Genomic DNA, 19375 nt, shown 5'->3' with positions numbered 1-19375 from the left:
GCCTCTCATGACACCACTGCAGAACTAGATATGGTTCATTACAGCACACTAAAACAGCTATATTTGACATCAAATAAAATACTTTTTCACCAAAATTTGGTCTGAGAGCTTATATTCAGGCTCAGGGAGAGAAGCTGACCAGTTCACCACCAGCAATACATGGTAAGTATTTGATATTGTTAGCCACTTGTGCTGGCAAAAGTCAGAAAAAGCACTAAATGATCATCGACTAAAGGTCATGAGACAAGCTCCAACAGACAACACATCAGTTTTGTGAAACAAAAAGAGGTACAAAGGGTGTTTATACTAAAGGTAATAAAATGCTCCCTCATTATTTCAACTATTAACAAATTTTAGCTACCACTAATTTTATTTATTAAATACAGTTAAGTGTATAATTTTTCCATTTGCCTGAAAACAAGTTGCATCATTTGTTTAAGTGTCATTGGTAACAACTGTTACATCATTGAGTACCATTGAGCCCCATGAATACTTTTGAACAAAAACACTTGCTTTTCTCATACGGAATTTGCCACATTATGAACCCATAAATGATGAAATACAAAAGAGAAGCAATTAGTTCAGTTGGTAGAATTTTAGTAATCTTAATTAAAATGATAATAATAAAACATGTTAATAATTATGGTTTAATTTTCAGTACAATGTACACTGTGTATCTTTGTTCAGTATAGTAATGTTATTCATCTTCCTCCTCCTCCTCTTCATCCTCATCCTCCAACTCTTCACACTTTTTTTTCTTTTCAATTGGAAGCTTAATAACATGGATTTTAAGACTTAGTATTTCTTCGGTGCCAATTGTGAGGGCTATAACTACTCTCCATTCATCTCCATCAAGTTTCTTTGGAAAAACGGTTTCCATTACAGTGAACTGATTGAGAATAACGTCATTCTGAAAAATAAAGACAATAATTAAATTCATGACATATAAATAAAAATAGTAATATACACTAAGAAGGACAGCATGTTTCTAGCTCCACCAGTAGCGCCTGCACAACCCAAGTAAGCCAGTCCATCAGGTTACACAGAAACTTCTGATGATTAAAACAAATTTGCATGAAGTCCTCAAAACACAGGCTGTATACACATAAAGCCAAGAAACAAGTCAACTTTTGTAGGAAGATGAGTTACTCCAAAAATACTTCTACCATCTTCACCGGCCATCATGCTATTAATTTATTCTTATGAGGCTACGTCAAGAATCATATTTATGCCACTGAAGTTCATGATCTTCAAGATCCCAGGGATTGGACTGTTGACCAACTTGAGAAATGTCGGAGTAAATAGGCTACAGGCTGAATATAGTCTAGGCATCCTTATGCAACCACATTGCGCATAGAAGTATTACATTTATTGTTGGGAAACAAAGTTGAGACCCCATTAAGTTCTGTGAGTGCCATGTATATTTGTATAATTAGTTTGGATTATAGAGCACAATGAAATTAGAGTATTTTGATCCAGACACCTTATAGATATGTTAAAGATTTATAACTCAGCAATTTCCTTGAAGAAACTTTTTTAGGGTTTATCAGTAAGTTAGATTAACAGATATGTGCAGACTGACTAAATTAAATTCATATAAATTATCGTGATGCTCTATGGAGATACAGAACAAAGTGTCATTTAGTGCCACAAAAAATGAAAGGAGGTGGTGCAAATGAAGAAGAGACATTAAAAGAGGACAGGAATACTCCATAATTCAGTAAAAACAGGGGTGACTAAGGAGAACATAATTTGAGAAAAGTCATGTACCTTGAGAACAGGACACTCCCTAGTAAAATTGCTGGCACGCCAGATCATTTCCATCTTTGACTTCTGTTGCTCCATATACTCGCACAGTTTCATAGGACCAGTAGGTGCTAATGCATTCCATGAATTGCTTACGAGCTTCTCTGGAGAGATCTCAATCTGAAACACAAGAGTAGCTTTTCAGAAAAACACTCTAGCAGTGGTTTAATTTAAAAAGAAAACATTTTTTTCTGTTGTTATAGCATTTGTTTCACTCTACTGGTGCCATCACATGCCAACCATGGTGTCTAATATGACACACTGCTGCATTATTAGGTTAACTGCTTTATGCACCCTCATTAATCTATCATTCACTTTTCTGCTGGTTCACTGGTTTCCATACTTCTGTGTCGTTTTATATGACTACAGCTATGACAGGCATAACTTCCAAGCACAATACTGATGTACCTGTCTACGGTCAGACTGCTTGACCTGTCCACAGCTACTCAACTGTATCATTACTGCGAATAAAAACTGAATTTTTCTGCTGTAATTGTATTTTATCATTGTGTTCATGAGTATATGTGAACACTCACCAAATGGCAAAAACATTGAGTCATCAACAGGAATGCACAAAATATAACTTGTTGACTTTCAGCACACACACACACACACACACACACACACACACACACACACACACACACACCTGGCCCTACATTGTGCTGGTTAGACACACGAGCTTGCATTTCAGAAGTGGACTAGGATGGGATGGTGTGGGGTGGGTAGAAGGGGAGAGAGGTGTAAGATGGTTTGGTTAGTTAGTGGCTTGGAGGTTGGCAGTAGGTTTTCTGGCTAGGAATGTGGACGGGAGGGTTGGAAAATGCACATACTAAGCATGTGAGACACAACCAGATCCGGTGGGGTGCGATATACAGTGAAGTTGACTTGTAGAAATGGATTGGAAAGAGGGGGGGGGTTGCTTGACAGGACAGAGGAAGGAGAAACTGAAAACTGGGAAACTGCTGGTGTGGGGGACAGTGGTCAATGGAGACTGAAGCTAGGAGGGTTACTAGAGCAAAGGATGTGTTGCAAGGATAATCCCACCTGCATAGCTCATAAAAGCTGATGGCCTGAATTGTGAAGCAGCCAGTGAAATTTGCATTTTGTGCTCAGGTGCATATTCTTCTTGGCCACTGTTTGGCAATGGTATTCATTTTGTCTTACTGACATAAAAAGCTGTGTAGTGATTGCCTCAGAGTTGGTATATGAGACAGTTGATTTCATAGGTGGGCCTGCCTCTGATGGAGTAGGATAAGCCAGTGACAGGACTGGAGTAGGAAGTGCTAGGTGGGTGGACTGGGCAGGTCTTGCACCTGTGTCTTCCACAGAGATATGATTGCTTTGGCAAGCGATTAGGAGTGAGAGTAACATGAGGATGGACCAGAATCTTACGTGGATTGGGTGGGTGACAGAATACCACTTTATGAAGTGTGAGAAGGTTATTGGGTAGGATGTCCCTTGTTTCTGTGCATGATGAGAGAGAATCAGAGCCTTGGTGATGGATATGCTTCACTTGTTCCAGTCCATGGTGATAATGGGTGATGAGGGGGTTGCTCATTTGTACCTGTTTCTTGGAGTGGTGGGAGGATCAGCAGTATGTGAGGACATGGCACAGGGAATCTGTTTATGGATTTGGTTTGGAGAGGGGGGAGAGGTGCTGGTAGTGCCGGTTTCTGAAGGCGCTTATGAGACCTTCAGCAGACTGGAAAATGGAGTTCCCATCACTGCAGATACATCATCCATGGGCAGCCAGACTATGTGGGAGCAATTTTTTGGTATGGAAGGGATGACAGCTGTCAAAATGCAAATACTGTTGGTGGCTAGTGGATTTAATATGTACATAGGTGTAGATGGAGCCATCAGAGAGATGGAGGTCAATGTTCAGGAAGGTTGCACATTGGGTTGAGGAGGACCAGGTGAAGCAGATGGGAGAGAAGATGTTGAGGTTGCAGAGGAATGAGAATGGGATGCCTTGGTCCTGAGCCCAGAGCATGAAGGATCAGAATGAATCTGGATCAGAAAAGGGTTTTGAAGAGCTAGGAAGGTTTCTTCTAGATAGTCCATAGAAAGGTTAGTGTAGGAAAATGCAATAAGTGTGCCCATGGCCACACTGTTGATTTGTTTATATACCCACCCTCACAGGAGAAGTAGTTATATGATAGGATATAGTTAATAGGGCATATGCAATACGAAGTAGTGGGTTTGGAGTCTGAATGCCACTGGGGGAGGTAGTGGTCGATAGCAGCAAGGCCATGGAAGGATTTCGGTGTGTAAGGAGGTATCATCAACAGTGAAGAGTAGATATCCAGGAGGTAAAGGAATGGGGATGGTGGAGAGTCAGTGGAGGCTGTAGTTAGTGTCTTTGATGTGAGAAGCTAGGTTGCAGACAACTGATTACAGTTGTTGGTGAACAAGATCAGAAATTCTCTCAGTATCAGCACAATAACCAGCAGTGATGGGGCAATCATGATTGTTGGGTTTTGAGGAGCATGTAAAAGGTGGGTGTGTGGGGTGTCATTAGTGTAAGGAGGGAGATGGACTCAGGGGAGAAGTTCTGTGATAGGCCTAATGATTTCAGTAGGGATTGGTGGTGCTCAAAATTACTTTACTGGAATGAGATCACTGTGACAGAGATTGTTTCTGTAGGGTCTGTCAGTTGATGGAAGTCTTCTGTCAGACTATCACTGCAATTCATCACTGCAGTGGTGGAGCCTTCGTCTGCAGGGAGGAAGGTCAGGATGTGTTTTGATGTGAATGGCTCTCCTGTCTTCTACTGAGAGGTTAATGATTCTAGGAAGGGACCTGGGAAAGGGTGGTTAGGCCAACTTGGAGCTTAGGAAAACCTGGAATGTGACCAACTGACCAGTTGGGAGGGAAAGGGGGGAGGGGCAGAAGGTCATGGTTGGGTGGTGGTATGAACTTGGAAAGGTAAGGTTCAATGTTGGGGTTAAGTGGTTAAGTTGGCTTTGGGTAGAGGGATTGGTAGCAAAGAACTGTTTCCACAGGGAAACAAAATTTCAACAGGCTATGCTGTCATCTTCAAGTCTTAAAATATTTTTGTTGTGTAACATGTTCATTTTATGTTGACATCACACACAATATGTCAAGTGGATCAAAACAGCGCATTACAAAAAGTTTTTCATCGCTAAAAAATTAAAAAAAAAACATAAAGCACCTTTTATGATGTGCTATTTTTATCCACTTGACATCTTGTGTGTGATGTCAGTGTAAAATAAACATGGTTTACAACAAACGATTTTAAGACCTGAAGATTACATCATAGTCTATTGAAACCATTTGTCTTAAATTTAAAAACAATACTTTATGTATCTTGGCTGTTGAATGGTTTTGAACAATTAAACAGATCACCAATCAGCTTTCTCAAAATGAGAAAATTCAATGAAACTGGTATCAGTAACCATGATGTGGTCGTAGCAACAATGATTACGAAAGAACAAAGGGCAACTGCAACAAGTTGAAAGATTTGCATGTTCAGCAAAGTAGATGAAGAGGCAGGAGTGATATATGTCAATGGGGACATTAAAACTTCTAGCTCTGGACAGCAGAGGAACTCAGGTTAAGTTTATAAAATAGTTGACCAAACACTGGATACATATTTACCTAGCAGAACAGTCTATGATGTGAGGACTCTCCATGGTATTCAGTCTCTGTAAAGAAACTTCTGAAGCAGTGATTACTGCCAATAGTTGTAAGTCGCAGCGTATATCTTTTCATAGAGAAATGCTAAATAAAATGTGTTTAGCTATCAAAATGGCTAAAACCTTCAATGACAGCTGTAGCAGAATCTTACTAAAGGACCTCTCACAAAACCAAATTCTAGTCATATATAAAGGCAGTCAGTCATCAAAGTTACGGTACCTGTGTTATCTTTGAGGATAACAAAGTAAAAGGAGAAATTCTGAACTCCATTTTCGACTATTCCTTTATAAGGGAGTGAGTATTGCTCTGTTTTGTTTCTCAGACCATGCAAAGATGGAATCACATAGAAATTAGTGTATGTGGCAATGAGAAGCAACTAAAATTGTTATCAGATTCTACGCTGAATTTGCAGCTGGGTTAGCCCCTGTTTTAACTATAATATACTGTAGATTCCTTGAACAAACAAACATGCTCAGTAACTGGAAGAAAGCACAGGTGACACCTGTCTAATAGAAGGGAAGCAGAAGTGATCCATGAAACTACAATTCAGTGTCCTTGACATCCTTTGGTTGTAGACTCTTAGAACAGATTCTGGGTTCAAACATAATGAGGTACCTTGAACAGAATGGCCTCCCACATGTCAACCAGCATGGACTCTGAAAACATTGGTCAAGTGAAACCCAACTTCAGCTTTTCTCACATGACATACCAAAAGCCATAGGTCAATGCAGTCAGGTAAATGCAAATTTCTTTACTTTTGAAAAGCATTTGTCTCAGTACCACACTGATAATTCTTTCAAATGCACCATCATACAGGATATCAAACAAAATTTGTGACTAGATTGATGACTTGTTAGTACGTAGGACACTCTTGGATGGAGAGTCATCAAAAGACGTAGAAGGAACATCAGGCAAGCCCCCAGGGAAATGTCTTGGGACACTGTTGCTCATTTTGTATGTAAATGACCTGGCTAACTATAGACATAGTAACTTCAGGCTTTTCACAAATGATGCAGTTATCTATAACAGAGAACAGTCTGAAAAAAGCTGCATAGATGACCAAACAATGGAAAGTCCAGAATGGAATAATGACATTATATAAAAGATAGATTACTGTTCAACACATAGAGGAGGTGTTGAGTTGCAGACAGGCGTGATGAAAAATAATGCTAGAAATATTTCAGCTTTTGAGCAAAGTCCTCCCCCTGAAGTAGAAAACATTCACACAACATCACCATCACCACACCACCACCACCACCACCACCACCAACAACAACAACAACAACAACAACCAACAATAACAACAACTCACACCCCTATGGCCACTGTCTTGGAGTGCTAAGGTCCAACTGTGACTGTGTCCGACATTAGCACCAATCTAGATGGGATGGGTAGTGGGAGTACGGAAGAGGCATGTTGTGGGGAGGGGGAGGGATGTGTGAGAGAACAGGGTAGGGGTTGGGGAAGATACTAGTGCTGCCTGAGGGAGCATGCAGGGACTTCTTGGGGACAGGGTATGATGGCTAAATACGGCATAGGGAGGCTATGCTGGGGGTTGGGAAGGAGAAGGAGAGAAGTAGAAAAGAGGGAATGACAATGTAGGTGCAGTGGTGGGATATAAGTCATTTGCAGTACTGAAGTGGGTGAGAGAAAGGAAGGGGACAGACAGGCAGAGGAGTGAGCCTAATGAAAGTTGAGAACAGGTTATTGGAATGGAGGATATGTTGTAGGGAGAGTTCTCACCTGAGCAGTTCAGAAAAGCTGGTGTTGTTGGGATGAATCCAGATGGCACAGGCTGTGAAGTATTAATTAAAATAAAGCACATTGTTTAGCATGTTGCAGTGGCTATTCATGTGGACAGACACAGAATGCAGCACGGTGATTGCCACTAAGTTGGTAGATCACATGGCTTCTTTCATGGGTATTCCTGACTTTGATGGGATTGGAGATGCCTGTAACCAGAGTGGAGTAGGTGGTAGTGGAAAGATGTGTGAGACATATATTGCATCTGGGTCTGTTGCAGGGATATGAGCTATGAGCTGTGAGCAGTGGTGGAGTAGAGACGACACAAAGATGTGTGTAGATTGGGTGGGTGAGACAAGGCACGGGAAACCTGCTTCTGGACAATACTGGAATGGTAATTTTGATCTCTGAAGGCCTCAGTGAGACCCTTGGCACATTTGGAGAGGGTCTGCTCATCATTACAGATGTGAGGACCACTGGTGGCTAATCTGTATGGAACGGATTTCTTGGTGTTGAGTGGGTGGCTGCCTTAACAAACAGGATTAACAGTAAATATTGAACATAAACAAGAAATGTTCACAGATTTGTTCATCTCATGACAGAAAATCTCAGAGATACTGAAAAACTTTAATTGGTGGATGCTTGAAGATAGAGGCAAAGTATCCCATTAAAGCATAGTTACAAAGTTTAAAGGACCTGAAACTTCCTGCCAGATTAAAACTGTGTGCTGGACCAAGACTCGAACTCGGGACCTTTGCCTTTCACAGGCAAGTGCTCTAACATCTGAGCTACCCAAGCACGACTCACGCCCCGTCCTCACAGCTTTACTTCCACCAGTACCTCGTCTCCTACTTTCCAAACTTCACAGAAGCTCACCCGCAAAACTTGCAGAACTAGCACTCTTGGAAGAAAGGATATTGCGGAGACATGGCTTAGCCACAGCCTGGGGGATGTTTCGAGAATGAGGTTTTCACTCTGCAGTGGAGTGTGCGCTGATATGAAACTTCCTGGCAGATTAATTAAATAAGTAAATAAAAACAATGCGCATTTATTTCGGAGTGACTCACTAATTAATTCAGCATTTATTATTCTAATGTGTTTAATTAATACTCTATATCTACATCTGCATCTACGTCTATACTCTGCAAACCATTGTGAGGTGCATGGCAGAGGGTATATAAATGAGGAAATAAAACTTTATGCGTTATTTTATCACATTTTGAAAAACCATTTGTTACTACCTGGTATGGTTTTAAAGGTAGTAAAGTTTTAAGTTGTAAAGAAAAGTCATGGACACACTCTATATCCGTCCTATTCATGGATGTCATAAAAACAGTTTTCCTGTTTGTATTCAGATTCAATTAAATCTGTTTCTGCAAGCTGTACTGTTGTAGCCCATCATCAAGATGGCTGCTGCATCTGTTGTTTATTGAAGCAACATGCTGTTGCGAGAACAAGATAGAGACAAACATTCACAAGAGGTTGAAGAAGGTGTATGGGAATGAGACAGTTGATCACAGTTCAGTTAGTCATTCGGTAATCAGATTATCTGTTGAAAGTGGACATTCCAATACTTGGAACCTCACGTGCAGCAACAGACCAAGCTCTGCACAGTGTATAACTCTACACAGTGTATAGCGTGTTCACTATCTCATTTTGGTTAACAACTGCATAATAGTGAACAAACTGTCACTCTGAGTGGCAATAGGAGAAGTCAGAGCTGAATATTGAGACAATTGAAGTGGGTGTTAAGGTGGATTCTGTGAATGTTGATGTATGGTCACGCAGAAACACAAAAGACTTTTGGAACAATATGAGAATTCTGGAATGACTTCCTTGCAATAACTGTGATGGAAAATGAAACCTTGTTGCATAACTTTGAACTGGAGATGAAAAAACAATAGACAGATTGGCATCATGCAAACTCACCAAAGAAGAAGAAATTCAAAACTGTGTCTTCTGCAGGAAAAGTGATGAATCTTATGTTTACTGATTGAAAAGAACTGTTGCTTGTGGGCATAATTTCACACAGCACCATTATCTGCAATGATGTGTATGTGACAACCCTTAAAAAACTTCATGCTCCAATGTTTTGCATTGGGCAACATCAGCAGAAACATGATGATCTACTGTTGCATGGTAACGCATGGCCATATGTTGGTGAGAGAAGCACCACCGAGATCACAAAGCTTGAATGGAACTAAGAAACACCCACTCTACAGCCCTGGTCTGCCACTGTGAGTTTACCATCTCTTTGGTAAACTGAACCACCTTCATGGAGCGACATTTGAAAACGACTGCCTTGTGAAGGTTGCTACACAGTGGTTCAAATACGCTGGCCCTGTGCAGGTATACAGACCTTCATTCTATGGCATCATAAGGTAGTTGAAAGGAGTGGAGTTAATGTAGAAAAATGATATTTTGTCCCTCAAAAATGTATCAACATATCAAAAGTATGGAAAATAAAATGGATGTTTTTTAAAAACAAAATGAACAAATAAATAAGTAAATAAAACTATGCGCATTTCTTTTGGAGTGACTCACTAATTAATTCAGCATTTATTATTCTAATGTGTTAAATTAATACTCTATATCTACATCTGCATCTACGTCTATACGCTGCAAACCATTGTGAGGTGCATGGCAGAAGGTATGTTCTATTGTACCAGTTATTAGGGCTTCTTTCTGTTTGATTCACATACTCTATTCTCACGATCTCAATGTGAATGATATGTAGGGGATCACAATTTAAAGCCAGTTCTTGAAACTTCGTTAATAGATTTTCTCGGGATAGTTTACATATATCTTCAAGAGCCTTCTAGCTCAGTTCCTTCAGTGTCTCTGTGACACTCTCCCATAGATTAAACAAACCTGTGACCATTTGAACCATCTTTCTCTGTATATTTTCAATACTCACTGTTAGTCCTATTTGGTACGGGTCCCACACATTTGAACAATGTTCTAGGATGGGTCCCATGAGAGATTTGTAAGCAATCTCCTTTGTAGACAGATTGCACTTCCCCAGTATTATACCAATAAACTGCAGTCTACCACCTGCTTTACCCACAACTGAGCTTATGTGATCGTTCCATTTCCTATCACTACAGAGTGTTACACACAGGTATTTGTATGAGCTGGCCGATTCCAACAGTAACTCATTGATATTATAGTCATAGGATACTATGTTTCTTCATTTTGTGAAGTGCACTGAGTACTTGTGAACATTTAAAGCAAGTTGGTAATCTTTGCACCACTTCGAAATCTTATCAAGATCTGACTGGATATTTATTCAGCTTCTTTCTGATAGTATTTCATTATAGACAACTGCATCATGTTCAAAAAGCCTGATGTCGCTATTAATATTGTCTGCAAGGTCATCAATATACGTCATGAACGGCAAGGGTCCCAACACACTTCACTGGGGTACAACTGAAGTTACTTCTGCATTTGATGATGACTCTCCATCCAAGATAATTACCAAAAAGTCCTCAGTCCAGACACAAATTTCAGTTGATACCCCATATGATCAAACTATTGACAATAAGCGTAGATGTGGGTCTGAGTCAAATGCTTTTTGGAAATAAAAAGATACTGCATGTACCTGATTACCTTGATCCAAAGCTTTCAGTATGTCATATTAGAAAAGTGCAAGTTGGGTTTCACATGATCGATGTTTCTGGAATCCATGCTGGTTGGCATTGAGGAACTCATTCTATTCAAGATACCTCATTAGGTTTGAGCTCAGAATATGTTCTAAGGTTCTACAAAAAGTTGATATTCGATGGCAGTTTTGTGGGTCGTTTGTACTACCCTTATTGTAGGTGGGTGTTACCTGTGCTTTTTTCCAAGAGCTGGGCATGGTTTTTTGTGCAAGGGATTTATGATAGATTATAGTTAGAAGAGGGGCTAATTCAGTATAGAATCTGATACGGATTCCTTCAGGCCCTGGAGATTTGTTCAGTTTTAATGATTTTGGGTATTTCTCAACTTACACCAATACTTATTTCATTCATCCTTTCAATAGTACAAGGATTAAATTGGGGCAATTGTCCTGGGATTTTCTTTGTAAAGGAACATTTGAAAACGGAGTTCAGCATTTCAGCTTTTGTTTACCCTCAATTTCAGTTCACTAACAGCCTTTATGTATGACCAGAATTTCTTTGGGTTCTGTGTAAGATAATTTGACAATATTCTGCTATGGTAGCCATTGAAAGCATCACATATTGCTCTCTTGACAGCCAAAAGCATTTCATTCAGCATCTGCCTACCTATTGCCCCACACTTTTCTTAGAAGTCTCTTTGTAGTGACTGTATACCATGGAGGTTCCCTCCCATTACAGACTGTTCTACTGGGTACATATCCATCCAGTGCATGGTCAACTATTCTTTTAATCCTGAACCACAGTTCCTCTACATGCTCCTGCCCTGTGCTGAAAGTTTCAAGTTCCTCATTGAGATATGCCTCTACTGATTTTTTATCTACTTCACTGAACATTTATATCTTTCTGCTTTGTTTAGTTATCCTTTGTACTTTAGTAATCATTGTTGCCACAACCATGGCATGGTCTCTGGTACCAGTTTTGATGTGGACACCGTGAAAGAGGTCAGGTCTATTGTTGCCATTAGATCTAATATATTTCCGTCAAGAGTGGGGTTACTAATTATCTGTTCTAGTTAATTTTCAAAGAAGACATTTAGTACTACTTTACAGGATGTCTTATCATGCTCATCACTAACAAAACTGTAATTTTCCCAGTTAACTGTTTGATGATTAAAGTCTCCACCAATGATTAAAGTATGATTGGGGAACTTACGTACAAGTGAACTGAGGTTTTCTCTAAAGTTTTTGGTCACACCAGGAAATGAGTCTGGTGACCGATAGAAGGATCTGATTATCATTTTATGCCTACCCCTGATACTGAGTCTTGTCCAAACAGTCTCACATGCAGTTCCAATTTCTATCGCAGTGGATTTGAGTTTCTTGTCTACTGCAACAAATACACTTCCTCCATTTCTCATTTGCCTATCCTTTCAATATAAACTTAAATTTTCTCCAAAAATCTCACTGCTATCAATTTCAGGTTTCAACCAGCTTTCTGTACCTAGTATTATGTCAGCTTCACTGCTTTTCATGAGTGCTTCAAACTCTGGCACTTTTTTACGAATACTTTGTCAGTTTACCATTAGAATTTTAATACTCTCACCTACAGAAGGCATTTCTTTCAAACTTACACTGATACTTCTGTGTGTCCTACAGCTGTCGTTATCTGGATTGGATTAATGTGCTACCTGAGTAGCAGCCTCTGATGTGTAGTGCACACCTGACCCTTTAGGGGGGCCTTACAGTTCTCAACCCTATGGCACACTTCTCTAGTCCAGTCACAAGCATCACCTATTCCATCAAAGGCAGGGCTTTGAGTGAAACCAGTCACATGATCTACAAGTTGAGTTGCAATCACTGTGCTGTGTTCTACATGAGCATAACAATTGACAAGCCATCCACCCTCATGAATGGCCACCAGCTAACTGTGGCCAAGAAACAACTGGACCACCCAGTTACTGAGCATGCTACCCAACGCAACATTATTCACTTTAATGAATGCTTCACAGCCTATGCCTTCTGGATCCTTCCTACCAACTCCAGCTTTACTGAATTGCACAGGTGGGAACTTTCCATGCAATATGTCCTATGTTTGCATAACCCTCCTGTCCTCAACATTCATTAGTCGTTGTCCTTCCCTGGTCCCACTTCAGTACCATACAACCCTCTGTTCCACCAACACACCAACAGTCATTTTTCTCCACTCTTCCCCCCCCCCCCCCCCCTTCCCAACCTCCATTCAATCTCCTGATAGCATCTAGCTGCCAACCTTCATTAAATCTCCCAACAGCATCTAGCTGCCCTACCATATCTGCATCTCACCCCTGTATGCTCTCGCAAGCAACACTTTACCGTCCCCACACACACACTGCTGTTCCCCCTTACCTGCCCAGCCTCCTCCTTACCCCCACTGCCCAGACTGCTTCTCCCATCATGTGCAGCTGTGCTTGCAGTCTGGCTTTGGCAGCCAGACAGCAGTTTTGTGTGTGTGTGTGTGTGTGTGTGTGTGTGTGTGTGTGTGTTTTTTTTTTTGTCTAATTCAGAAGAAGACCTTTCAGCAAAAAGCTAATTTGTTAATAGTCTTTTTGTTGCCTCTGTCTGTGACTGAACATTTCTGTTGTATGGTGAGTAGTAATCTATCCATTTCATAATATTGACTTAATTAAGTATGCCCATTTATGATTTTTCCTCTGGCAAGTTTTAAGGTTGTCATTTGACCATCATGGTCATGCAAATAATTTATTACAATCTGCACTTTTACTTCAGTGTGACCTGTGGGGTCCAGGAAAACATTATCACTCATGGATTTTCTATGCCAGTATACTCTTGCTGGGAATGAAATCATGGGGAGTAGGCTGAAACTGAACAATAGTGATTCCAATTGTTTATGATTGTTATTATTTGAAAGAAAATTAGTGTTAAAACTACCACATACTAAAATCTTACTGTTATTGTAAAAACTTTACAATATTTCCTGCAGGTGTCCTGTAAACTGTTACTATTATGAGTTATTTAGTTTTCAGTTCTAATTTGATAGCACAGAGTTCAAAACACTGTTCAATACAGTAGTGACGTAAAACTATGGCTTATGATCTGAGACTGCATGTCGATAGCCAACATACCTTGTCTTACACTGGTCCTACAGTACCAAGAACCAATTCCATAGATATTTAAATGTATTTCATTAATTTCTGTGATTTATAGGTGATATTAAGGTAAGCAGAGCTACTGAGCAATTGTTTCTTCTATATCAATTGTTGCTTGAAGAGAAAGCAGCAGCTCTTTTTTTTTATTTAAAAGACTTCTTATATTTTGGTAAGATCTTGTTCAGCTGTACAGATTAGCTATTGCATTGCTTAAAATTACATTTGAGCTTAGCTAAACTATTATCAAAAAGTACAACATTTCTCTGTAATTTTCTCTGTTATTCATCTTAGAAAAGATCTTCATCAAGATTTAACTATTACTGTTTGCCCATAATGTTTTTGGAATAATCAAAGTGCCATCAGATTAATTAACATATCAGGTTTTAATGAGCGATCTTAACACACAGAGATAGGATATTATTACATTTGTCAACTAATTAAGGAGAAGAAGATTAGGGTTAGTAATACATCAGTCAGCATGCAGGTAACTGACATTGTTACTAAGTGATTACCACCTGCAAAGTTACAGGCAGTGAAGAAACTCTCTGGCATAGTGTCTACTTCATGATCTAAGACATTGTGGGAAAGTGTCAAAAGATTTGTGTAATCAAGGTTGTTACATCTTAAGAGCTTTTAATGTGTGAACCAGTATGCAGAAAGTCTTTGGCTCTTTAGTTGTTGTTGACAAATGGACATCATAACAAGTCACTTGTATCATTTATTGCCAAGATTTTGATGAATGAAAAGCCCTTTTACTTTAAGTGGATTATGATATTCTAACATAAATAAAATGTATGGTACAATAATATTTTTAAAATGAAGATTTGTGTTCTTTCTATACAACAGAGAAATTCTTGAAAGTAAATCAAATGTATATCTACATCTACATATATATACTCTGTAAACCACTGTGAAGTGTATGGCAGAGGATATGTCCTACTTGTAATGGGACACCCTCCTCTAACATTACCTCATTCTATAGAAATAACTGATACCATTTATACTATCAATTCTTGCATAGGTGAACATTAATCAGCTGCCTAACTGAATGAACTTCATATGATTTTGTATATGATGTGTTATGTTTCGGGCTTAAATATGTAAGAAGAAATTAATTTTTTAGTGTCCTGTATGTGCAGTTAAAATTACTCTTCTTTTAAAAATATTTGAAATTACGAAATTTCTAGCACATTTAAAATTCATATTATTAACTGTACAATCTAATGCTAATCATTAAATTTATTTCTGGATACATTTTAAAGAAGATATCTTACGCCTCTTGAAACTTTTGAAAATAATGAACAGACTAAGAGGAATTTTTGATGATGTGTGGGAGGGTAAGATTACACTCTGTACCATTTATTAGGGTTTCTTCCCATTCCATTCACACATGGAGCATGGAAAGAATGCCTCTGTGCATGCTGTAATTATTTTTACCTTGTCCCCATGATCCCTATGTGAGTGATATGTATATGTGTATGTATATCCCTAGAGCCATCATTTGTAGCTGATTCTTGAAACTCTGTTAATAGCCTTTCTTGCAGTAGTTTATGTCTATCGTCAAGTGTCTACCAGTCCAATTTCTTCAGTATCTCTGTAACACTCTTCCACGGATCAAACAAACCTGTGACCATTTGTGTTGCCCTTCCTTGTATATGTTCAAGAAGAAGAGGAGGAGGAGGCGGAGGAGGAGGAGGAAGTGGTGGAGGGGGAGATCAGTGTTTAACATCCTGTCAGTAGCAAGGTCATTAGAGATGGAGAACAAGCTCAGATTAGGGAGGGATGGGGAAGGAAAATGGCTGTGCCCTTTCAAAGGAACCATCCTGGAATTTGCCTTAAGCAATTAGGGAAGTCACGGAAAATCTAAATCAGGCTGTGCTAACAACTATGCTTCCTCACTCAGTATATACAGGGTGGTCCATCTGAAGTTTCGGATGAGATTATCTCAAAAACTATACATAGGGTAAAAATAGTGGGTAAGACAAGTACGTAAGCTCAAAGTAGGACAACAAATGATACTACTCGTGACCCCCAGCCCCCGCCCCATTGGGTGATGCGGGGGTAACTTTTAAATCTTAAATGGAAACCCACATTTTTCATTGCAGATTCGGATTCTCCATAAAAAAAGTAATCAAGTTTTCTCAGAAACATTTTTTAAACCATTGATGGATGACGCTGAAATCAAGAAAAATTAAAATTGGGGAAGAACTCCAATTTATTTAGAATGATCTGAGAAGGACGCATCAAATCGATGCAAAATGTGCACCATTTCTTTCATTATGCCAAATTAAGCTTGCTGATGGAGGGAGGCGGAATGATATTAAAATCTTGTTAGGAACTCTTCACAATTGCATTACTCACCCGACTGTGGTGCTAACGTGCCCAAACTGTGAACTATGGCTCAGTATAAAGGTCAGTGCAATGCGGTCAGATATCACTTCACTTTCAAATTGTGAATCATAAACATCAACTGACAAAAGTAAATTATTCTTTAGCGAAACATGTCTCACTATCCTCCAACAGAGATTGTTAATATGATTTTAATTTTAGGTGAATGACATAACAATTACACTGCAGCTGCAGAATTGTATGTGGATCATTTCCCAAAGAGATGACATCCAAGCAAAAATATTATTCGAAATTGCACTCAATGAGCTCGAAATGGATACACGCACCGTCCACCTCATCATCGCGAATACAATGAAAATGGCACTAGTACCCTTATCATTCTCACCTATGTTCAACTGGATCCCGAAATGAATACTCATGTGATTCAGAGACAAACTGGAATATCGAAATCAACTATTTTGAGGATTTTGGAGGCACATAAATATTATGCGTATCGTATCTCACTGACACAGGCATTAACACTGAAAGATATGCAAATACGCATGCATTTCTGTCAATGGACCTTGGAAATGATAAGAGGTGACAATGATTTTTTTAGATACATTATGTTCACCGGTTAAGCCACATTCAAAAAACAATGGCAAATTAAATTGTCATGATTGTCATTATTGGTCCCCTGTCAATCCACACTGGCACAGATCCATTGACAATCAACACAAATGGTCGTTAATGGTCTGGTGTGGAATTTTAATTGGTTACTTGATAGTACCATATTTTTTTGATCAAAAGGTTTCTGGGGAATCTTATTTACAACTTCTCTGCAATAATTTGTTGGAGCTAATGGAAGATGTTGATTTAGAAACTAGGCAACGAATGTGGTTCCAGCAGGATGGAGCAGCTCTCCATTATGCTAAAAATGTGTGGAACATTTTAAATTGACAGTACCCTGGTCGGTGGATAGGACCTGGTGGACCAATTCAGTGGCCTCCAGATTCACCAGACCTAACATCTCCTGATTTTTTCTTGTGAGGTTATTTAAAAAATATTGTTTCTGACAGACAGCCCACAACCTGAAACGATATAGAGCAACACATTCAAAGAGTGTGTGCAGCCATACCACGGGATTTGCTGCTCAAACATATGGACAGCTTTCGCAGAAAATTTACTTTATGCATGGAAACAAATGGGGAAAATTTTGAACAATTTTGTCGCGGCTAATTTCATTAATTAAGCACCCCAAAGTGTGAGAGGCAAGGGGGCTCACACTAATGAAGCACCCCAACATGTGAGAGGCAAGGGGACTCATACTAATGAAGCACCCTAGCATGTGAGAGGCAAGGGCACTCACACTAATGAAGCACCCCAACATGCGAGAGGCCAAGGGACTCACACTAATGAAGCACCCCATGGGTACATCATTCTACTATGTCCATGTCGCTATTCCTGGGTAACACTAAAAGTAGGATACAGTACATTTTGTACAAAAACAGCTTAATTTGGTGTAATGAAAGAATTGGTGCACATTTTTTATCGATTTGATGCATCTTTCTTGGATAATTCTAAATAAATCAGAGTTCTTCCCCAATTTTACTGTTTTCTCGATTTCAGTGTCCTCTGTCAATGGTTTAAAAAAATGTTTCAGACAAAACTTGATTACTTCTTTATGGAGAATCCGAATCTGCAATTAAAAATGGGTGTTTCCATTTAAGATTTAATAGTTGTCCCCACCCCACCCAAGGGGGCAGGGGCTGGAGGTCATGTGTAGTATCATTTGATGTCCCCCTTTGAGCTTACGAACTTGCCTTACCCACTATTTTTACCCAATGTATAGTTTTTGAGATAATCTCATCCGAAACTTCAGATGAACCACCCTGTGTGTGTGTGTGTGTGTGTGTGTGGAGTATATATGTACTCCTATTTGGTATGGGTCCCACACACTTGAGCAATATTCTAGAATGGGTCACACAAGTAATTTGTAAGCAATCACCTTTGTAGACAGCACTACGCCGGTATTTTACCATATTTGACCCTATGTGATCATTTCATTTCATATCCCTATAAAGTTTTACATCCAGATATTTGTATGACTTGGCTCATGCCAACTGTGGCTCACTGACATTATAGTGATAGGATATTGCATTTTTTTTGTTTGTTTTGTGAAGTGCACAATTTTTCATTTCTGAACATTTAAAGGAAGGTGCCAATCTGTTACTATTTCACTTGATACCCCATATGATCATACTTCAGCAATGAGTCTCGGTGTGGTACTGAGTCAAATGCTTTTCAGAAACCAGGAAATACTGTGTCTACCTGACCACCTCGATCGGAAGCTTTCAATATGTCATGTGAGAAAAGTGTGAGTTGTGTTTCACATGATTGGTATTTTCAGAATCCAGGCTGTTTAGTGAAGGGGAGGTTATTCTGTTCTTCCAACTACTGGTCATGGTTTATTGTTTGAATGATCTGTAATAAATTATAGTTAGAGGAGGAGTGAACTCATCCACGAACTCAGTAAAGAATCTGATATGGACTCCATCAGGACATGGAGCTTTCTTCAATTTTAACGATTTCAGCTGTTTCTTAACATCACAGACACTGTTACTTATTTCATTCATTTTTCCCGTGGTATGAGGATTAAACTGGGACAATTGTCTGGGGTTTCCCATTGGCAAAGGAAAATTTGAAAATGGAGCTAAGCATTTTAGTTTTTACTTTGATATCCTAAATTTCGGTTCCTGTCTCATCTGCTATGGACTGGACATTAATTTTTGTGCCACTAACAGCCTTTATACATGACCAGAATTTCTTTGGATTTTTTGAAAGATCATTTAACAATATTCTGCTACTGTAGTCATTGAAGGCTTCACGCATTGCTCTGTTGATAACCAAATGCATTTTATTCAGTATCTCTCTGTGGTCCAACACTTCGTTTTACATCTGCATGCAGTAGTCTCTGTTTCTTTAGATGATTCTTTACTGTGCCTGTATACCATGGAGGGTCCCTCTCATTATGAACTTTTCTACTGAGTACATATCTATACAGTACATGGTGAACTATTCTTTTAAA

At 39.3% G+C, this 19375-nt stretch overlaps 2 protein-coding genes across 2 annotated transcripts in view; one reads left to right on the top strand and one right to left on the bottom strand.

Moving 5' to 3' along the window:
- The window catches only part of LOC126457860 (phosphoribosyl pyrophosphate synthase-associated protein 2), a 135064-nt gene that overhangs the window by 105616 nt on the left and 10073 nt on the right, over positions 1–19375 (top strand). The gene's annotated exons all lie outside the window — the stretch shown is intronic.
- LOC126457861 (uncharacterized) overlaps positions 630–19375 on the bottom strand; it is a 93515-nt gene continuing 74769 nt past the window's right edge. The window contains exons 3-4 of the mRNA XM_050094508.1: positions 1771–1926; positions 630–910 (exon numbers count right to left, since the gene is read on the bottom strand). Of these exons, the coding sequence (XP_049950465.1) occupies positions 698–910; positions 1771–1926 (369 nt within the window). The 3' untranslated portion in view covers positions 630–697. The remainder of the gene's footprint in view (positions 911–1770; positions 1927–19375) is intronic.

The sequence above is a fragment of the Schistocerca serialis genome, chromosome 2, assembly GCF_023864345.2.
Source record: "Schistocerca serialis cubense isolate TAMUIC-IGC-003099 chromosome 2, iqSchSeri2.2, whole genome shotgun sequence".
Taxonomy (NCBI): Eukaryota; Metazoa; Arthropoda; class Insecta; order Orthoptera; family Acrididae; genus Schistocerca; species Schistocerca serialis.
This window is presented reverse-complemented; position numbering and strand designations above follow the sequence as displayed.